General features: G+C 39.0%; 2 protein-coding genes across 5 annotated transcripts; one reads left to right on the top strand and one right to left on the bottom strand.

The window, feature by feature from the left end:
• Window positions 1–938: 938 nt before the first annotated feature.
• HSDL1 (hydroxysteroid dehydrogenase like 1) lies at window positions 939–6976 on the bottom strand. Of its 3 annotated transcripts, none has more exons than XM_072346164.1 (5): window positions 6816–6976; window positions 5221–5453; window positions 4143–4588; window positions 2626–2853; window positions 939–1847 (listed from the first exon to the last, which is right to left on the bottom strand). In XM_072346164.1, the coding sequence occupies exons 1-5, from the start codon at window positions 6974–6976 to the stop codon at window positions 1746–1748; spliced, it is 1170 nt and encodes a 389-aa protein (XP_072202265.1). In that variant the 3' UTR covers window positions 939–1745. The 3 variants fall into 3 exon arrangements, with proteins under 3 accessions (XP_072202265.1, XP_072202266.1, XP_072202267.1); XM_072346165.1 differs by having other exon boundaries at window positions 6842–6877; XM_072346166.1 differs by lacking the exon at window positions 6816–6976 and adding an exon at window positions 6602–6621.
• On the top strand, window positions 6961–19796 carry DNAAF1 (dynein axonemal assembly factor 1). Of its 2 annotated transcripts, none has more exons than XM_072346163.1 (13): window positions 6961–7098; window positions 7394–7530; window positions 7832–7966; window positions 8409–8544; window positions 9455–9546; window positions 10335–10556; window positions 11250–11416; window positions 11692–11813; window positions 12342–12556; window positions 14036–14136; window positions 16580–16648; window positions 18414–18774; window positions 19116–19796. In XM_072346163.1, the coding sequence occupies exons 2-13, from the start codon at window positions 7395–7397 to the stop codon at window positions 19211–19213; spliced, it is 1854 nt and encodes a 617-aa protein (XP_072202264.1). In that variant the 5' UTR covers window positions 6961–7098; window position 7394; the 3' UTR covers window positions 19214–19796. The 2 variants fall into 2 exon arrangements, with proteins under 2 accessions (XP_072202264.1, XP_072202262.1); XM_072346161.1 differs by having other exon boundaries at window positions 7826–7966; window positions 19116–19638.
• The last annotated feature ends 2449 nt before the right edge of the window (window positions 19797–22245 follow it).

Genomic DNA, 22245 nt, shown 5'->3' with positions numbered 1-22245 from the left:
ATTGTCCCATCAGCTGGCGGTATGGCAATAGAGGTTGCATCTTCCCACCAATATCCCATTACGTGTTGTTGCCATGTGACAGATGGCTGCAGAAGGGCAGTCTGACAGACTGGTGCCTGACATGGAAGCACAGATGAGGCACAGGGATGCAGCTGAATTCCTCCATGTGAAAAAAATGACCCAGACGTTCACTGATGTTTGCTGAATTTTTATGGCAACCAAACAGTGGATGTAGCATGGGGAGGGGTGGGTGGTGCATTTCAGCAGCGGTCACTGCCATTAGTGCAGGTTGTTAAAAGTGCAGCATGCAGGCTCTTGTTCATTGACTGATAAATTGCAGAGCTAATGACAGCACCTATGTTAAAAAGAAGTGTGATTTTGTTTGTTTGTTTCGTTTTATAGATAAGAATTTGCTCTGTCAAATAGTATTATTGTGTTCTTTGTATCTGTTGTAGTTTCCATTGAAAAATATAGAAGGCATTACTTCCAGAACAACCCAAACAATTTTGGGGCTTCAGTTTTGCTGTGGGGACATTGCCAGCCAGATCTTGAGATATTTGCCCAGTTATTTAATTTCTTCACATCTGGGCTGTGAAGGTAGCCAGAAACTGTTTTCTGAAAGAATTATTAAGAGGAAATGAATCTGTTTAAAGGCGGAACAGGAGCTCTGTCCTAAAGACATCCCGCTGTGTATAAAACACTGCACAGTTATTTTCATCATTTTGATATTTCAGTGTAATGTTATAGAAGCAGTTCTAATGATGATATAAAATACAGAAAGAATGTTCTGAATCTTAAGATATATCTTGTTCCAGGCAGCAAATATGTTCAAAGAAAGGACAGCTGTTAAAGTCAGACTCTACAAGAGATACAAGCAGTGTGATACCAGATGACATCTAGTATGCACGTATTTTTAATATAAATAAAAACATACAGCATTGAGACTTCAGTAACTTTTTTTTTTAATTGTCATATGAAACTAACCTTTGTTCTTAGAACACTACTTTCTTTGTTAGTTTTCTTTACATAGTGTATTTTTACAAACTGTTTCAATTCTGCAGTCACACTTCAGATTGCTAAAGGGATATTTAAAGCATGGTCAAGAGCACTCACACTTAGAATAAGAAAGAAAAAAAATGTTATCTTCAAATTCCTCTGCAGTTCTGTAAGACCTTTTCTGTCATTTAAACAACCTCCAAATTAGTATGACTTCATCAAAATTAAGATGTATGGTAAGTATTCCATTCAAAACCAACAATATTTGCACTTACTTAAAACATACAAGTACCTGCCATGGAAATACCAAAAGACTCATAAACTGCATATTAATTGACTAGGACTGTCTTTTTAAAACAACATGATTTGTTTTGGGCCCATTATCACCAGAGCTGGAGAATTCTCAAATTCTGTTAACATTACAAATCAAGATGACATAGCACTATGGAAAAGACAGTCATTTACTATCAGAATTGAAGTTATATCTGCTCCTGTTTGATTACCTTAGAGACAAAGTGAACTGAAATAACCAACGCAAGGTCAACTCTTTGTCCTGGATGAATGCAGAGGAGCTACTTAGCACAAAGATGTGGGACTCAGACTTCTGTCTAGGTTATTGTTACAAGTAACACTAGTTACACTGTTAAGCAAATTATGGATAAATTACAGTAAATCCAGGATTCACTTGACCATTCTGTAGCAGTCTGATCAGATTCCAGTACTCATTTATACTGGACATCTGGATATTCCTATTCCGCTTTGCACGTTAAAGCTTCCTTGCGTACAATTCTGCAGAAATACTGTGCAAACCATGCCCAGATCCATTCAGGCAGACGCTCACCCAGTGTGAACTGTGGAGCAGCACAGGGTGACAAGGGGAGACAGAAAGAAAAAAAGGAAGAAGCAGATTAAGATATATTCCAATTAAATAATCAGTTTCTCAAACTACCACTAAAATACAGTACCTTTTTGAACACAATGTAAGGTTATTTAGCCATTTTGGAAGGGGTGTGTTCACACACTTATGTGAGTGGAGTTTGCACAATGGCTAGGTGCTGCAAATAAATAATGAAGTGCTTTGTTCAACAGCAATACCGCCTACTTTCTTTAGTTCACAAATCTTGCCAGAATCCTTCCTGTTTCTTGTCTTTACTTTGAAGTAATCCACACTTCAATGCCTTCTGGCTCAATCAACTAGGTAATGCCATAAGGGCATCAGAACCCAGCATCTTCCCCAGAATTCAAAGCCATACAGAGAACCTGCATCCATGTAACTTTGCACTTTTTCCTGCATTATTCAATCTTCCTTGCTTGTATTTGTAGAAATACACCCCCATAAATTAAGACTGAGCAAGAAGCTACTTTTGTTTGTAGTGGATCCAATTCCTAATTATATTCTAATTCTAAAAACAATCATGGCTGAGTGTGTGTTCTTTTAACTGGAATGAGTGAGATAACACTGCACAATGCCTTTAGGTCCTGTGGCATATGCTGTACTTTTCCAGAACACTGACATAGTTTTATTCAGGCTCCTAAGGAATTAAACAGCTTTTTTTTTTTTCTTTTTTTTTTTTTTTTTTTTTTTTTTTTTTCCTGACAAACATTAAGTAGTTTGATGAATTCCTTTACCTCTATTGAATGCTTCCAGTAACCAGGAGTCCTTTTGGATAACCCAAGGGTAGAAATAGCATGACTTGCGTACTCTTCAGCAGAAGGAAAAAAGAAAGATCTCTTTGATGTAACGCTACTGCACGATACCATTTTTGTAGCAATCACAAATGGGGTTAAACTCTGAACAAAAATTCCTTTTGAAGCATATTCGTAATACAATGCTCTACTGAAATAGTCCAAGTAGGCCTAGAAAAACAAAAGCAGAAAAAGATATTTAGTTTTTTTGTTTTGTTTTTACAATGAAGTCCCAGCGCAGTGGTTTATTAAAACTACAGAAAAGCTGTAGTATACTTAAACATGAAAAAGCACTAGTCTGATATCTGGGAATCAGAGTGAGAAATTAGCTTGTCTCATAAGAACAACACTGATGCCAAGCTGAATCTACAGCTGTGCTGCATGGCTGTTTCTCAGAGAGAACAATTTAGACTGCTTGTGAGTGAAGGGGTTTCTGCTCCCAAATGGCCTTCCAAAAGCACTGTTCCCAACCCACTGTTGGAAAACATCATCTACAAATGCTCTTACACCTACTTTAGGAAAACAACCAAAAACAAAAGCAAGCAAATCAACCACTATGAACACCCTAGGCTGTTCATGCACAAGGAACCCTAGGAAACTAGAGTAGCTTTTGCCCTTTTCAGTGCTTAAGTAACTGTTCATAGACCATGCTCTAAATTGCTGATCTCTGATCTAGGTTAACGATGCTAGCTAAAGTAAGAAATTTTAGCAGTCTTCTGGTTTTTGTTCTTTTCATTGATATAGCTCAGGTTTATATACAGTTAGCATAACCAAGGCACAGATGCTTTGCAACAGAGAGAGATAGGAATCTTAAGCCAGTTTCCATGCTGAAAAAAATCTGCAAAGAGTCATACATAGCAAGTACTTCCTTCTGCCTGGAGCAAAACCATCTACATTCCTAGCAAAAGCTATTTGGAATGAGGCTGTTTGAGGGTTAGGTTCCAGCAGAGGGCAGCAACCATCTGCCCAAAGCAATAACCGCTGTGTTGAGACAGCTGGATCTGGAAGAGATCCTTCCACTATTTCACCTCCTTCTGTGGATTAAGTGGCAAATTATCCTGCCAAAGTCTGCATCCTCATGCACATTGATATATCCAGCATCACCACATTGAATAGAATTGCCACTACTGGCTCATACATCATTCCTCCAAGGTATGTGACATTTCCCCTAGAAGTATGATTATGCTGAAGTTCACACATAATCCACATAGCAGACTTAGGTCCAAAGCCAATTACTGGTAAAGGAAACTCTGCAGCATAACACATGATATGCGAGGAAAAACAAAAACAAAAAAAACAAAAACAAAAACAACAACAACAAAAAAAACCCACACCCAAAATCTAGAAGACTTTCTCAAGAGTTCTGATATCCTTTTTTTTTTTTAAAAAAAAAGAAACTCCCAGCCTATGATGCTTTTACTCTTCAGTGCATACTATTAAACCATCACAGCCCAACTTACTTTAGAGGCTCCATAGATTGTTAGCATTGGTGTTGGCTGACAACAGGAAGCAGATGAGACATTCACAATTGCACCTTTCTTCTTCTCTACCATGCCCGGCAACACAATATGCACCATCATGTTAGCAGAAGCAATATTTATGTTGATCATGTCCCACAGCATATCCTCAGACAGGTTAGTAAAATAGTCTGGGTAGGTATAAAACAGTCCTACATTATTCACCAAAATCCCTATTTCTCTATCTTTCAGGCCCTCCTTAATGGCTTGGTAAGCCTCACGCCCCTTGCTGAAGTCAGCTACTATGAAATCTGTTTCCACTTTATAGGTTTCAGATATGCTTCTAGATACAGCCTTTAGCTTCTCTTTGCTTCGGCTGATTAAGATGATATTGACACCACGTTTGGCCAGTTCTTCAGCATATGCCTTCCCAATTCCATCTGTGCTACCTGTAATAGACAAAAAAGTATCAGGGCGAAAGTCAAAACCAGAGCAGTCTTCTATTACAACAGCACTTTTAATTGTAGCTTTATTCCTTCCTCTGAAGATGACATGACACTGATTATGCTGGTCTCAAAACCACACCAAAGATAATCGTGTCAGCAGCAACCTTCTACAATCCCACATCAAGACAGGTTTCATACTATGACAACAGCAAAAAGCTTAATAAAAGCAGAGAATGTCAAGTGTAGGACTTAAACCTTCTGAAAAATTGAGCAAGGGAGCATGTGAAACTCTCATACCAGAACCAGTACATTGGTTGCACCTCTGTCGACCAGGCTTGCCTGCCAGCTCCATGGTTGCTTACAGATCCTCATGCATCTTAATACATGCTTGGGATATACCCTGCAATTTCTGAGAAAAGTTGGTTTGGGATTATTTCCCAGTCAACACACAGAGTTTATCTGTCTCCTGTGGAAATGAATTTACTAAGATGCTGAACATGCATCACTACTCAGGTAAATTAACTTGTTTTCACCTTGCAGCTCTGGCCCTACTTAATACAGACCCTAGTTTCTGACATAGAGTTCATCTAGCAAACTGTATGAACATAAGCAAATACACTGCTTCATTCTCTTACCAGTGACCACTGCCCATCTTCCATACCGCTTGACAATATCAATCTCACCAACCAGCTTTGGAATAACATGAAGCCTGAGCATGCTGTAAGTGTCAAACACAAGAGTCAGACATTTTCTGACTGTGTACCAAACTCCAACTATAGCCAGGGCCTCAACATAAACACTGCAGGAACGACTGATCTCTCTGTACAGCAGGTTGAAGCGATCCACAGCAGCCATGGTGATCAGAAGTCTTAAAGGAAAAAGACACAGGCAATTATAATCTTCTCTTCAACCTTTTCAAGCCTCTGAGATTCAGCAATTCCAATTGTGCTACACCAGGGAGAGGCAATTGGAAAACAACTGTCACAGAATTCCCATCAATGATGATGCAACGCTAAAACTAATAGAAGCGGGGCACCTTTGGGAATCAGTCAGCAGTACTTTCTAGAAGAAAAAAACACACACACACAAAACCACAAATCCTTGATAATTAGAAAAAACACATTAAATTCTCTACGTGTGAAAATATGGCAAAGCTTCCATGAAGAACAGAAGCAACAAATATAAAAATACAGATATAGAGTAAGATCAGTTTGATTCTATCAAGTGCATCATCAGCAAGTTTGCCAGTGACACCAAGAAGAGTGGTACAGCTGACACCACAGAACAAAGCAATGCTGTCCAGAGAGCCTGGGCAGGTTCAGAAAGGGGCCACACAAGAATCTAATGAAATTCAGCAAAGGCAATTTGTTGCACTTGGGTCATGACAATGCCACGTATGTCCACAGACTGGGAGAAGAACTCATTGAGAACAGCACTGCTAAGAAGGACACACGGATCCCAGTAGAACAGCAGGACACAAGCCAGCAGCGTGTGATTGCAGTCTGGAAAGCCAATGGTATCCTGGGCTGCATCAACAGAGGGGTAACGGCAGGGCAAGGGATGGGCCTGTCCCCTTTTACTCTGCCCTCATGAAGCCCCATCTGGACTGCTACACCCATGCCTGGGAACCCCAGTACAGGAGGGATATGGAGCAGCTGGAGCAGATCCAGAGGAGGTCATGAAGATGACCAGTAGGCTGGAGCATCTCTCCTGTGAAGATAAATTGAGGGAACCGGGCTTGTTCAGCCTGGAGAGGAGAAAGCTTTAGTGAGACTTCACTGCAGCACTCTAGCACCTCAGGGGAGCTTATAAGCATATAACTTTCTATATGAGCAGACAGCGAAAGGATATGGGGGAATGGCTTTAAACTAAAAGATGGCAGATTTAGATTACATGTGAGGAGGAAATTCTTCACTTTGAGAGCAGGGATGCCCTAGCACTGCTGCCCAGCGAAGCTGCAGGTGCCCCATTCAGGGTGGTGCCCAAGGCCATGTATGGGGACCCGGGCAGCCTTACATGGGGGGTTGTACCCAGCCCACGGCTGGGCGCAGGCACTGGATGATCTCCAACCTGAGACATTCAATGAAATGAAAGAAATAATAGAAGTGCCATGTTTTATAGTCCCAGCCCGCCACTCGCCCCTTCTCTCCACGTAGCGCAGTGCCGCGTCCCTGGCGGGCTGCCCCAGCCCCGACCCTCGCGGTCTGCCCCTGCCCGGCCCTGGCCCTACCGCGCTGCCGCACAGCGATCGCGTACCCCGACGCCCTGCGCTGCCGTCATCAGAGCGCCGCCGGCGGCCGCGGGGCCTTCTGGGCTCGCACGGCGTTGCCATGGAGGTGGCGGCCGTTGGGGCGGTTGTCGGGAGTTTGCTCGGCTCCGCGTCCCTTCCATCTCGGTAGACAGAAGCCGTTGCTTCTGTCCGGGAAGGACCGCGGCCGGACCGGGCCGGGCTGCTGACCTCGGGCATCCGGCCTGTGTCCCTGCTACCGGCCCAAGCCAAGCTTCCGTGGCAGGTAAAGGGAATGGAGAATTCTGTGTGAGGGCTGTCCCAGGGGCTGAAGGCCGGCACTGAGAACAGCACCTCGCTCAGCCCCCGTGGCCTTCTCATGTGCCGTTCTGTACTGAGTGGGGTCTGGGTCACATCGGCAGGGTGCTCCCCACTGAGCAGCCCCACGCTCCGTAATCCCCTCGTTCCAGTCTCCTTTGCCTCTGACAGGTCCTGCTAAAGCTTTTGGATGTTAGTGTCTGGCAGTAGGGCTGTAAGCCACACAGCGACCTGACATGGCTTGTCTAAATCTCGTATCTTAGAATGCAGTCACACAGCAGAGAATTGGACAGAGGCCATAAAGGAGCGGTCATTGCGCCAGAGGTGTTGGGAGAGACTGTGAGCAACGCTGGAAATGAAGCTGCCCATGCACAGAGTGAAGGCTGTCCTGTCAGCAGGGGTGAGCTCTGCCAGCTGTCCTACTGGGGCGCACTGGGGAACAGTTACTGAGTTGAGTCCATGCAGCTGAGAAAAAAAGTCTGTTGAATTTATTCTTTCCCCCACTGAAGTCACCAAGCATCTTGCTGTAACTGAGGCTTGCCAGTCCCTCCCCCCTGTTCTTTAATTTTCTTTTTCTGGAAGTATATTTTATGTATTAAAGTCATACATGCAGTCTTACCTCTTAACTGTTTGAATTACAATCATGTTTAAATGATTTGGTACAATCATCTTGTTTGCACTGTCTCTTTCTTGAGTGTCAGGACCAGAAGCAAAACTAGAAGGTTCTGAACAAGAGTCTGAAGAGAAAACTATTGAAAATGCAATTGGCCAGAGTCAGCGTAAAGACAGTTTGAATGACTATAGCACTGGAGACACCCTCCAAAAAGTGCAAAAAGGTAAATTTGTGGACGAGCATGACAGTTTCTGTGTTGACTGATCCACCATTATCTTTAAAAGTTAAAGTAGTCTTGTTAAACTCTAGTGGTTGCTAATTACATGTAATATACAGTGGATGTCCAAGATCATAACACATTGGTGCCAGTACTGTATTCTCACTGTACATTGTAATAATACTTAAGACTTAAGTGTTCTGCCTGACTTTCCTATGTAAGCAAATGCAATATTTCACCAGTTTATTTTGTTACTAGTTATTTTTGTATTTTGTCTTCTATAGAAGGATAAGCTTAATTTAATTTTTTAATTAAAATGTTGGTTAGAACACAACTTTTCTTGAAATTCATATCCAAGTGCTTTACAGTATTTCTCTGAACTAAGTGGAAATGTGACACAGTGTTCCTCCACCCATATTGAACTGCAACTTGTTTTCTTACAACGAAGGTGTTAAAACTGAAGACAAAGCCATCAACTGTACATCCAAAGCATATCAACGGGATGAACAAAAATTGGTTGGTGATCACAAGTCAGTAACCAGCTCATTCAGTCCAAAAACAGAAGAAAAAGGGGGCCGTGTAAGGTAAAATATTGTTTATTGATGGTTTTTATTTAAATTTTAGCATCATTGAAATCAGTAGGAGTTTCATGTTTCTCTACATATTAACCTTAGCTCTGGAAAATGATTTTGAAGATGAACTTGAGATTAATCAGTAACTTAGAAATTGTTGGTATTTCCAGCATCTCTACTTCTTTTTTATTTAGCAAACTATCTGTATAAATGTACGATGTCTATCTAATGGATTTGGACAAATTTGTGCAAACTCTTATGGGAGCAGATTTGACCAATTCTCGGTATGAATTCAAAGGATGCATTGTATTAATTCATCTCAATTTAAATATTACAGTTGTCATGGCAGCTTTTGGCAGAGGTATGTGAAGGGACAGAGGCCCTCCAAGTTACCAGGAACTAGGTTGGATAGGTAACTTCATATCCCAGGCTAATCAGGCCAGCATGCGTCAAAATTCTTATGAAGAATGATGTCAGAGTGCAACAACTGCACATGATAATTAGTATTCTTAAACATTTTATGGTTCTGTAAATTGCCTAAGGATGCTGACGATTTGATTAAATGCTACTCTAAGTAGCTCAGTGAAAAACAGCATAATACACTGCATACACATTGTGTATAGTAACATACCTAGGCTCACAATGCAGGAAAACAGGGAGAGGGGAAAATCACACTGCTCTTTTTAAAGAAGGTGAACTCTCTAATACGTACCTACTTAGGAAGGGCCTGGTAACACACTTCAGACAGGAAGGAATGGAAAGCAAATCTAAAAAAATCCAGAGCTTTTTCACACTGAGTATAGTCTTGTAAGCCGTAGCTATTTCTCTTGCATAAAAGAACTATTAATTATTTTGCATTGAAATCTAGCAGATTGTGCGCTGAAGTACTTTTTTATTTTGCTTCTGCTTCCTATTCTTTTAGAATGACAAAAAAGATTCTGCAAGACATTTGTAAGCAACACAAATTATACTTGACTCCATCCTTAAATGATACGCTTTACTTGCACTATAAAGGTAAGCTGTGTACAATTCTGTATAGATGTATCACTCTAAATAGTATTCTGGCAGGGAATCTAGTTTACTGCTCACTGAAGTAAGGTAGGTATTTAAACATTATTTTAAATGAGAAGCATAATTTAATTTGATATAATAATGTAATTGTGAAACAGAATGAAGGTAGAAAAGTGAACTGATTAGAGGCCTGGTTCATTCTGTAGATTCCTTCAAAAGATCGATAGGAATCAAGAGACACTTTTCTAGAAAACAGTAGCCTCTGAGAAATGATGTCTTAAAATACTGATCTAAATTGCATTCAGAGGAAAATGTATATATATTTTATTTTTAAATGTGTTTGTATAACAGAGTTGTTTACCAAATTTTGGGACTTCTGTAGTGACAAAACAGCAGTAAACACATGCTGCATATTCTCAAATACTACTGAAAGAAAAAAGTTGCTAGAACAGATCACCCTTTTCTGATCTCTGAGCAGTTATTCGTACTGTTATTCGGAATGGTGTAAGAATTGTTTTAAATAAATATGTGTTAAACCTACCTTCAACATTTGACTTTATGTTTACTACCTTCTCAGTATTTGGGAATCTAAAGGGCTCCACAAGATATAGCCCAGAATAGGTACCGTATAGGTACATTTTCTCCTTTAATGGTCCAATTGAATTGCTAGAAGTCTCACCATCAGTTTTAATGCAGGTATTCTGACAGGCTTAATGAAACATACACTTTGAATGCCTTAATTTTAGCCAGTGCAATTTCAGTTTGAAACATCTTTTTTTTTTTTTCTGCAGGATTTGACCGCCTGGAGAATCTTGAAGAGTACACTGGACTGAAGTGTTTATGGCTGGAATGCAATGGCTTAACAAAAATTGAGAACTTGGAGGCTCTCACAGAGTTGCGCTGCCTCTACTTGCAGCTCAATTTAATTAACAGAATTGAAAACCTGGACTCGTTACAAAAACTGGATTCCCTCAATCTAAATAACAACTATGTCAAGATCATTGAAAATCTCTGTAAGGACTGATGGTGAAAAGTGTTTGAGTTACAAGAAGTCCATAGTGATATTGTCACAGTCATTGCCAGTAGTATCATTTTTAATTACTATTTATATTAGAATGTTGTATAATATCCAATACCAAAGTCCACAAGGCTACTATCAAGGAGCCAAACCTATGTATTTTAGTTTAACAGTTCTGCAGTTTGATTATATGAGGAAACAGAAAACATATAATTACTACTTAAATACAAAGACCCAGAACAGTTTAGTATATCCTCACTTCTTAATACCATCTCAGTACTTCTCTGTTTTGCAGACAGGCTGTCAATCTGTGTATTACCATTTACTTTACAGTTACAGTGTGCTTTGGCAGTTGCAGATGTGATGCCAAATCTTTTACATCTGTTAAGTGACGTATTTTCTTTTATGTATATTAAGAGTAATCTAAAACAGAAGTTTTTGTTTAACTGGCTACATTAAACGTGAATTAACAACAACCAACCAGCGTTTAAACAAATAACTATTTTTCTTGAGGTGAAGAAAGCACCTTTGGAGGCATAGCCAAAAAATACATATAAGCAGAACAACAAACTCAGAAAAAAGCTACCCACATTTCACTATAGTGATGCTTTAAATTCCACTTGCTCCAGAAAATCTGTGAAGAAGTGACTCTTACCTTTCCTTTCATTGTGTTCTTTCTGTCTGACAGCTTGTCTAAAAGTCCTGAACACTCTACAGATTTCTCACAATAGGTTGGAAACAGTGGAAGACATACAACACTTGCAAGAATGCCCAAGCATTTCTGTTCTTGATCTTTCCTACAACAACTTAAGTGATCCAAATATTGTAAATATTCTGGAGACAATGCCTAACTTGGTAAGCCAAATACAGCTGAGGTTATGGATATAAGTATATGAGTGAATTGTATGAAGTTGTTTTGTCAGGTAGTCTGGCACGTAATGGTCTTGATCTAAAATAATTGTTATTAAACATTATTAACCCTTTTATAGATTACTTACAGTGATTGTTTTATTCACAGTTTGTTTTTGAAAGGTTAGAGACAGTGCGTATCCAAGTTGTATGGTTTTTGTTTGTTAGATTGTTATTTTGTTCGCAGCTCAACTTCAAAAATTATTTTCCTGTTTCTCTAGCATGTGCTGAATTTAATGGGAAATCAAGTGATTAAGAAAATCGCTAATTACAGAAAAACACTTACTGTTCGACTAAAACAGCTAACGTATCTGGATGACAGGCCAGTGTTCCCAAAGGATAGGTAAGAAACAGAGGCATTCTTTGCACAGCAGTGAGGCTCAAATGATCTTATGTCTGTTTTTTTAATACATATGTTCATGGAAGGAAAGGAAGACTGGTCTAATTAATTGAGGGCAGATAACTTTCATTACAGTAGATACAATAGAATTATACTAGAGAGGTCTACATACCTTAAAATAGAAAGATAATTATTGAACAGAATCATTTTACAAAATGTCTGCAGACTGCACAATCAAATTCTAATTTCAACAGAAACTGAGCAGGTGTCTGGGAAAGCAGAGCCATGATCACCACTCCTGATGGATCTCTGGTGTTGTAATCATTCGTGCTTAGATAACATTCTTTTGTTGCAGTTCAGCTTGTGAGAAAATATACAGGTGAAGCCCTGCTCCATAAGAGATCGCTGTTGCTATCTTCCTTTTCTCTGTTGAGGATACTTTGTGCTGTTAAGAAGCTATTTTAAATTTATCTTCTGTCAGAGCGATGAGCTTTTTGGCTGCATTACAGTAAGCTCTTTTCTTTTCTGTAGAGCCTGTGCAGAAGCCTGGGCTGTTGGAGGGCTTGAAGCTGAGAAGGCAGAAAGGGAAAAATGGGAAACTAGAGAGAGAAAAAAAATCCAAGATAGCATTGATGCTTTAGCAGCAATCAGACAAAAAGCAGAGGAAAAGAAAGCACAGAAGTATCTAGAAGAAAGAGATGCTGGTGCAAACCATGGAAACGAAGGTGCAGCAGATGCCATAGAAGGTTTGTGGCTAATATTTTAGATGTTTGTCACAGCTTTTCCAGCTGTTGTGCTCTACACCAGAGAAAGCAGGTGCTAGTCAGGGCAATAGTAGTTGCAGTAAGTAGCCATGGGTGGAGGCAGGCAGCAGCCCAAAAGCTGTATTTCCCCATGTTGCAGATTGGAGCCGGATTGAGGCACCTGGGGGCTCCAGCACAACCTATTAACTACAAGTCCATATCCAGGTATCCCTGTGCTGCTGCTTTAATTAAAGCTGCTGCTTTAAACACAGCTTACTAACAAGTAAAAGTTTTGCAATAAGCTGGTAGATTGCATGAAATAGATGATAAGCAGTTGATACTGATCATCAAAATGTGCAAGCATATATTTTAAATCTAGTGAGTCCTCTCAAATTTAAATACACAATTATTTAGTGTATTGCACTCTCTAGCTGAGATCTTGCTGGAGAACTGTAGCTGCAGGCAACTGAGATGGAAAAACCCACAACAGTGATACAGTGCTAGGAAGACTGCTGATTTGTGAATAGCTGCTTAAGCAAACCAGGAGCTTTTATGTGGATTTTGGGCTATGCCATTAAGACTGTATGAGTTTAGATATTTAAAATAAGTAACAACAGATTAGCTCAGCAGTTCTAGTGAACTCATTTCTTCTATTGGAGCATTAGCAAATTCAGGTAATAGTGATGAAAATTGCAGTACATCAGAGACATCAAATTTATCTGAACAGCAAGAAACTCAAGACAGAGAAATTTGGAAATGAAAATTGTGATGCTCATGATGATGTGATAACACTTAACAGACAGGGGAGATTGCACTGACGTCCCATCTGGAAGGATTCATGTAAGAATTCAAGAATGTGCACATGAGTCAAATTCTAACAGATGCTCAGACTTCAACAGGAAGATGGGCGGTAATGTACACAGTGAAGAATCAAACCAAACTGGAGAAGTACAGATCATAAGCCAAACAGACTCAGTGTAGCTCCCCTTTACTGTGATTCCAAACAGCTGATTCACAGCTAAGCACATTCTATTAGATTTCTGTAGCAATGAGCTGGAAAGCAAGTAATTCTAGATAAAATATTATTTTAATATGACAAAGAAAACTATTTTGAGTGCCCAGTCTGCAGCTTCTGATAAATAAAAGTGGAATTCTACTTCTCATATGTGCTAGGTTTAATGACAGCATAGGAGAGCTTACAGGCTTCCCTTGCTCCCACAGGCTGTGTGGTATTTATTCCAGCAAAAGCTGGGCATCACTTGGGCAGCTCTGTGCTTTCACAAACAGAATACTTTTTTTTTTTTTTTACATGAATATCTATAATACATTATTGAAAAGTATGAATGTTTATGAAATGTAAAGGAGTCCAAAGTTATGACAAAGCACTGGATTCAGCTGTTTGCTTCTACAGTGCTCACTTTTGCAACATACAAAGTCTTTTATTCAGTTAGTTCTCTGCAACTAGCTATTTTTATTTCTTAGATCTTCCAAGAGAGAAAACAGCTTCTGAAGGGGCTATGGTTTCTGAACTGGCTGAGTATGCTGAAATCAAACACGAGACACCAGAGAAACTTCAACTTTGTGTATGTATTAGATTCAGGTATTAGATTCAGATTTTGGTTTGGTTAATGTCTACTCCCAAATTAATTCCTTTAACATCCTGGCTAAATAAAGTATATGGCCAGATTTCCAAGAAAGGTCCACTATTAGGAAAAGTAGGAGAATAAATAAATAAATAAAAATGAAGTGGCAAGAATTTACCACTGTTGCCAAAATTTATTTTGTCCTTTGGCCCAAAGTTGACCTTCTAGGTCTGGGATTTCTCTGTGGAGTGAGTTAGCAAGGGTTTTCCTGTGAAAAATAGAAATCACAATAGAAAGAATCCAGGGAGTGAATGTGTCCTTCTAAGGAAAACTCCAATGAAGTATTCATTTGAAAAGAGAAAGAAACAATCATAGGAAAAACATAAGAAACACATAGCCACCCAGTTAACATTAGCTGGCAATATTAGGCATTATAATTCTCAAAATAAAATTTACAAGCATATTTCCAAGAAAAGCCGTATGTGCATGTTTCAGGTAAGTAATAAGGGATTAGCATTTTTAATGCATTCTTCTGTTTTCTATGATTTTTATCTGATGGTGGAAACATTTAAACATTTCATCACACTTAGCCATGAAGACATGAGTGTGACCACTGAAAAATACAGTTTGAGTGCAAAGGAGTATTATTCAATATATTCTAGTTACATCTCTACTGCTAAACTGACAGTGTCAGATTGTGATGTAACTGCAAACTGTTGAGCTTAGGATTTTCCAGAGTACTTTGCACACTTGTGCAACATTGGTAACTAAATTCTTTATGCTTTAGAAAAGTCAGTTACATCTCTTCTGTGCTCTTAATGCCCCAAGAAAAAAAACAAACATCCTATTACTGTAAGGCTCAGCTCATTGTTTCAGTAAGTGCTTACTGCTGCATCTTCTTATTCAGGTGTTTTTGATAATAGACTTAACAAGGATAGTGGAGAAAGCTGGCAGCAATTCCAAGTATATACAATAGCATTTTCATAAGCAGAACCCACAGGGCTGATATACAAGCTCTTTTCTTGGTGCTGTATGACACCATTGTGTCATACGTAGTATAAAAGAAATACTTCAGCATGCCTGCATGGAGTACTTTCATCACGTAAGAAGCAGGAATATTACAATTCTACAGAAGGGGGAAAAAAAAACCAACAAATCTCATACTAACACACATTTCAGTGTTCCATGCTATGCTGTTCTACAACCAATATTTAATAATGTCAGGAGCTTCTGGCAGCAGCCTTCAATACTTACGCAATTGCAGATTTTCCAGAGACATTTAGTACTGACATAGCAGGGGGTGGCTGTGAAGATGCTGTAAATGAGAATTTCTGAAGAATTCATATACTGGAGTCCATAGACAGTCTCAGTAGTATTACAAGTGAGAAGTAGTGGGGGAGGATTTATAATGCAGTGGATCTGACGTCTCTCTGACAAGTAGAAACAAGCCAAACGTGCACAAACTGGTTTTCATGCATAATCTTTGGCAGTGCTTGAACTAACAGCTGTTTCCCTTCTGACACCAAACTCAATGACAGTTGTCTCCAAATCTTAATGCATACATTTTTTATTATTTCATTCTAAAATTGTGTGAATTCAGGACATGCTACACTAGCCAAGTTTTATTTGTTTTATTTCTGTAACAGTCTTCACATTACAAGACTCAGTGATTAGCTATACGAAACAAGTCAACTCTAAAACATCTTACTAAATGAGGTGCTTTTACCAGCATTAGCCTGCAGGGAGAAATTGCTAAATAGGTATTACATTCTACCAGACATTTTGTGTTACACCCTGTATTTTTGCTTTTATTGTTAGCAACTGGCATGTGCTTTAGAAAATGTTTTCTAATGGAAACCTGAAAGAACTGATCCTGTCTGAGGGAAAAAAATTCTCAGCAAGTTTGCAGTTCCACTTCCTTAATTTCATGCCAGTCACAGTAAAACACTGTTTTATTATGTGTACTTAGGTTAACAGAACTTACTGATAAACTGTTTCAAAAAGCCAGAAGATCTTGTTTTGGCTGTTACCAGAAAGATTAATTACAGTTAAGATTAAGTCTATTAATAGGTAAGAGACAGCCAGATAAAGACGTAAACCACATTTCCTTTTAAAATCTCGTCTATCAATTGTTCTTCCTCTTTTTTTATTTTTTTTATTTTTATTTTTTTTATATTTTCCATAGTAGAAAAGAGCATCCCACTTGGCATTAAGTTTATCACTTTCCCATTTACTATTTCTGGAAACAGATGAATTGCCTGTTTCCCACATGTTTAACAGAGAAAACTGTCATCTTGGAGAGCACGACAGTCCAGTTTTTCTGGACTGTTGCAGCCCCTTTATCTGGAACAGCATTGTATTAAAAATATTCCCAGGGAGATTAAGATGTCATAATTTATTCATTTGAACTAACTTTTTCCACTGACTTTGTGATTGTCTTCAGGAACTACCTGATTTAGAAGACATAGATGTAAAGGAATTTCCTCCAGAAGAGGAAATCTTTATTCAAAAGGTAAGATCCTTAATAATGCCGCTGATGAAGTTTGCCTTGCTAACGTTTGATGAAAGAAAGGTAATCTAAGTTGTGAAATGCTGTTTTGGGAGATGCAATCAATTGTGTATTTATAAACTAAATGGGATGTTCAGGCAGATCTACTTTATCCTCTTGTAAATTTTCTTTTAATTAGACTTTTTTTTTTTTTTTAATTTTTACATTGTAAGAATTGGAGAATGAAAAACTAAAATCAAGTAATGTGACCGTTAAATAAGATTTGTTTCTTATAATATATAATATAATATATACAATATATTATATTATATAATAATATATAATTTTAATTATATTTATATAATATAAATATATATATAATTGATATATATATATTATAATTTTATAATTTTAATGAAGATTATTCATAAAGTATACTTTACTAGTGTTAATGAGCTGAATAGGTTGTCCAGATAACCTACTGCTGAATAAAAGCAATCCTTTCAACTTAAAACACAGAGATCAAAACTCTTTTGCTTCACTTTAAACTAGAGAGACACAATTCAGTGCCAGCCCCCTTGGCCCATGTTCTCATTAGCACTGTGCCATGCTCAGACTAAACTGTTAAGCAAGACTATAGACAGAAACAGAAGAGAAAAAAAAAGAAAAATAAAACAACAAAGATTTAAAAGCACAGCTTTAATTGTTGTGCTGGTGGTGGCTCATACCTTCCATGCTGGAAATAGACTGATAGAGTATGCAGTTCTGCAATAGCTTGGAGGGACTTGCAAAATTTTGTGTAAGGCATGGGTTTCATTTGCTCTTCTGGTTACATGCTGTACTGATGTTGCAAAATGTCTTGGCCAATAAAGCCTTCAGTTAAACAGAAGATAAGGAATAGAGCAGGGAACAAAGAAGATTAAGAAAGCTTGTGTTGGCAACTCTCATACTTCCCAGAGTGTTTGGTTCTTAAATGCAGTAAGATATCAGATCCCTCTGTTTGGGCAGTGTCTGGTAAGTCCTAGCAAAGATCATATATTGAGTAAGTAAGTATTGCAAGCATTGCTCACAGTGGTGAAATGTAGACCTCTTGTTCTTGGTCCTGCTGCTCTACTGCTCAAATCCTCCACTTCAGAATAAATTCTTCAGCAGAAATCCAGCCTTGAATTCCCATAGCCTCTTAATTAAGGTCATTTCCTGAGCACTGGAAGTGTTGAAGTTAAATTCTTGTTGTGATTAAGGTAAAATAATAGATCTGAGCCCATGAATCTTGCCCTTGTCAGTGACTTGCTCTTGAAGTATGAGCTTTTGGGTTTTTGTTTTTATTCAGACTGAAATAAAAAGAAATTTGTGTTCAGGTTGGCTCAGTACCAATCAATGTAAATTAAACCAGTAGTGTAAATCAAAGGGCCACACTACTCTGATCTGGTCTACTCAATTAGGGTCCTCTGTGTTTTTTAATATAATGCTCATGTTCACTTTGGTACAATGAATTGGAAAAGAAAAAAGTTCTAGAGGCTGAATTGCTCTTGCTCTTGCTGAATTGCTGCAATATGATCTTTTCTTTTATGAATGATTAGTAGTTTATGGTCAGCTCATGGCTAATGTCTGACATAGGTAACCCAAGATCAGTTTGCAAAAAAGCAGAACTATGGCTATGAAGCAGATCTCCTGTACATTTTAGCAGAAAAACACATCTATTCTAGTAATAACTATATGGATCAAAGAGATATTTACCTATTTTTGTTGTTACGTCTAGCATTTTCAATTACATTTTCTACCTTTGCAGCAAGAATATCACCCAAAGATTGAAATAATTTCTGTAATGACAAATGATGTTGATTCTGCGTTGGTGGAAAGCAATAAAAGCACATTTGAGGACTCGGTAGGAGAAGCTGCAACATCCATTTTTTCAAATGTGCATAAGATCCATAAAGAGCAAGAAAATGAGTGCTTTAGACCCTTTGTTAAAGAATTCTTTACAGAGCCTTCTCATTCAGAAAAAGACAAACCAGCTAAGCCCTGTGAAGTCTTGATTCAGGAGGTTATTACCCAACCTACTGATGACCTACCGTTGTCACCAGTCTGCAATCAGCCAGATGACCCCAGCCCATGGGAAGGGGACAGTAAGATCACCATCGCTTGCTCTGGTAAGATTACAGCAATACAATTAATCAGAGAGAAAAATGGGTGGCACATATACAGTAATGTTAAGGATGTGCCTAGCTCTTGTAAAAAGAAAAGAAAAAAAAAAGAAAAAGAAAAAAGCCAACAACATTTTTAAGTCCACAATGTTACTTAACAATCACCTCTTCTTTTTATATACATAGGAATTCTAATCAATTAAAAATTAAAATGTTCTCCTTTTTTTACACGGGAGTCATTGCTGAGTTTAATCTAAATGGTTTTTAAAAACTGGGCTCTACACTTCTATTTCCAGAATTAGAGATCATCACAGAGTTTCACCTGCCTTTAACTCACCTTCTAACAGGGAACAGTATTGATGGAGAAGTACAGCTGCTGAACGAACATGAAGAGTGTTCTCATGAACCCCATGATGACATGGACAGCGAGAGGGGATTAGATTGATGGCTTTCAGTAGAACAGACCATCATGCCTGGCAGACTGCGTTACAGTTGTTCTCAAGATGCAAAGTTCAGCAATGGAACTGCTTGTTAAAACGAACCTAGCACTTATTATAAAAAGCCATTGCCTTAAACGCGAGTGTTTCAGTCAGAACTGATGTGACTCTAACACATGACCATCAGGGCAGGTGAGGAGTCCCTCATGTTCCTCCTTCCAAAGGTGCTCATCTCCTTGGGGCAGCTTTCCAGCTGCACTGCCAGTAAAAGTGAGGGCACTTGTGTTTTAAGGTCAAATTCTACTCTGTCATGTCCTTTCCTTTTCATTTCATCTTTCTAGAAATGTTTCTTATGTAACATGGTTTTGTTACTTAGTTTCAATCCATATTGTAACACATTTCTGTCATTTGAATTAAATAACCATTCTACCTGTAACCTATCATCTCACCAATACATGTCATACAGGGTAGACTTCAATGACAAACCAAGATTTTAAGGATCAAATATTCATAGACATTGTAATAATTTATGCAAAAACAAATGCAGAAATAATGTCTGGGCACAGCAAATATGATTTTACCTCTTAAGGCAATCTGTGGTGAAACATCTATTGATGACTGCCATTTTAATGTCTTTTTTCTCTTGACAAAAAATGAAATGAAATGAAAGTAGCCAGCCAGTCAGTGGTAGATAAATTGAGTATTAAAAGCAGATCAAGGGAATTCTTTATTCAGTAGCTTCTCTTCTACTCTACAGTGGTAGTTATGTGCCAAAGTGCAGTGGAAGAGCAGCCACTCCTGAAGCATTCTATTTCTTCACAACCATTCTCCTTTTATTTGTTACTTTCCTTCTAGAGAAAAGTAGAGAACAAAATTCAAGGAGGTAAGGATCACTGGAGGGTGATGCTTCCTCTGTGACACCACAATAACTACAGTAATCATAATAATGAATAATAATTTAAAGAAATGTCCAACTCTGGGCCAGTTCTGCTGGTGTGGCATTCATTGCTCACATCTTCCTAGCATGAAAGTGCTTATTGAACACTGCTAAATTGCAGGATAATAGAGGTGGCCTCACCTTCACGAGCTGACATTGTCTTTGTGCTGGAATCAACAACAATATAAGAAGTTGAGGTGACTGTTAAGCCAAGTTTAGCTGAATGTCTTTTTTCACATTTCTCTAAATCTGTGACAATTTGTAGTGAACAGAATGGAACAGACCTTATAGGTGTGCACATTTCAAGGAAAAGTTACTGTGCTTTTGTTGAAAAGCTAAATTTGCAATAGCAGTTAGGATTTAGGTGCCATCTGGTGGTGAGAGGACTGCTGCTAACCTAGAAAATACAACCATGGCCAAAGCCTGAAGGAAGATGATGGCACAGTTACATTATCTTCAGACATTTTCCAGTAAAGGCATGCTATGAAAATCCTTGGCCTTCAGGAAAGGCAAGGGGTGAGCAGGTGCCTGCGCTGAGCATGCCTTCCTTATGGCAGTAGAGCAAAAAACCTCCTGTAAGGCTTTACAGGAGTTTGCTCCTAATAAGCGGAACATCAGTTTTAACAAAGACGATCACAGTCCGTCAGTGGGTTGGCCAGTGCATCATCTCACAAGTGAACCTGTTAAATTTCAGACAGTTGTTGTCACTTACCAGCCCCCTTGGGTGGGAAAGGGGAGATGAGTAAAGGGCAAGGGGGAAATTGTGAGAAAATGATAGCATGAGACTAAATGAGAAAAAGGAAACATATTTAATGATTGTTTTCTGTAAAACTTTACAAATGTACAGCATAGTGGGAAAAAAAACAAAACCAGCACCAAACACACGCAGTCTCAGCACATCATCTTCAAGTAAACTTAACAATGTAAAAAGCCAAGGAACGCCAGCTTGCTTCTTCAGGAGTGGTTCTCAACACTTTCCTGGAGGTTACCCTCTCTCCATCAAGATCCAAGCTCATGTTGACAGTAGAGCAAAAAACCTCAAGAAAATCCCAGGAGCCACTCAGGAGCGGCTGCTCACAGTGCATGCAGTCTGTGTACTGCAGAGAAGTGGTGCGGTGTAAGGTGGGGACAGGCCCCTCACAGCTCAGGCTGCCCCTCCTTGCAAGTAGTTCTCCTGAGGTGGTTTGTGTTTCAGCCACAAAAAGATACTCCTGTAAGGCATCCAAGCACGTGTCTTGACTTCAGGCATATGACAGTCTTCATAAAAATAAGGAAACCTACTCAGAAGCTTAAAGTTACTCACGTGCTTAGATACCTTACTGAACCCATATACATTCAGTGCTAACATGAAGAAATTGAGCATCTGAAGGTTCAAAGAAAGACACAAAACTTGAACGAGGATAACATACTCTGTCAGATGAGAAGAGACACCACACAGGTTCCCATGAGAAAGGAAGCAAGCAGACTGCAACCCAACAGATCTCCACTGCTGGAAGTGACAAAGTACAGTGCCAAGTGGGCTGATCTAGATGAACTCTCTAAGCACAAATCTGCCAAAAAAGAAACACTGTTCATGCTATGCTCAAGAATACCTTCTAAATACCAGGCCAGAGGGGGCTGCCAGGTTTTTCTCTTAGTCCTGAACAGACAAACAGTGAATGGAATTAATTCAGAAGTTCTCACAACATCACTCTGCCAAGACAGTGCCTCCAGGGTGGTGATTGCCCCTCATAGCAGCTAGCTGGCAAAAATGAATGTCTCTGAATTGTTCCCATCTGCTCCCATGCTGATAAATGGATGGAGCTAAGGGCTGTGACAGGAAAGTCCATTTAAAATATGCACATCTTATTTAGGACATTTTGAGCCTACATTAATCTGATCAACTATACTTTTGGGTGGATGCTGCTTGACCATTCTAGACACTCAGGAATACAAATTAGTACCAAGAATCATCACAGTAGTGAAAGTTGGCAGAGCAGTTCTTCAGATGGTGTTGGCATGGCTTACACCTCCCTATCTGAGCCCTTGGAAGGCCTGAGTTAGTTGAATTTCCTGGGTCTATCTTGCTGCTTTCTTAAGGAAAAGCAACTCAATTAGAGGATA

This window comes from Excalfactoria chinensis, chromosome 11 (genome assembly GCF_039878825.1).
Source record: "Excalfactoria chinensis isolate bCotChi1 chromosome 11, bCotChi1.hap2, whole genome shotgun sequence".
NCBI classification, from domain to species: domain Eukaryota; kingdom Metazoa; phylum Chordata; class Aves; order Galliformes; family Phasianidae; genus Excalfactoria; species Excalfactoria chinensis.
The sequence above is the reverse complement of the archived record's forward strand: the minus strand, read 5'-3'. Positions and strand labels throughout refer to the sequence as shown.

What these genes read in the sequence shown, in the direction of transcription:
- DNAAF1 (XM_072346161.1), top strand. Translation starts at nt 7,395, where the DNA reads ATGCAGTCACACAGCAGAGAATTGGACAGAGGCCATAAAGGAGCGGTC. An exon ending in GCTTTACTTGCACTATAAAG is followed by an intron (nt 9,547 to 10,334) that starts GTAAGCTGTGTA and finishes TTTTTTCTGCAG; the next exon opens with GATTTGACCGCCTGGAGAAT. An exon ending in GATCACCATCGCTTGCTCTG is followed by an intron (nt 18,775 to 19,115) that starts GTAAGATTACAG and finishes ACCTTCTAACAG; the next exon opens with GGAACAGTATTGATGGAGAA.
- HSDL1 (XM_072346164.1), bottom strand. Translation starts at nt 6,976, where the DNA reads ATGGAAGGGACGCGGAGCCGAGCAAACTCCCGACAACCGCCCCAACGG. An exon ending in CAATCTATGGAGCCTCTAAA is followed by an intron (nt 2,854 to 4,142) that starts GTAAGTTGGGCT and finishes TTGTTTTTCTAG; the next exon opens with GCCTACTTGGACTATTTCAG. An exon ending in ACTGGAAGCATTCAATAGAG is followed by an intron (nt 1,848 to 2,625) that starts GTAAAGGAATTC and finishes GCTGCTCCACAG; the next exon opens with TTCACACTGGGTGAGCGTCT.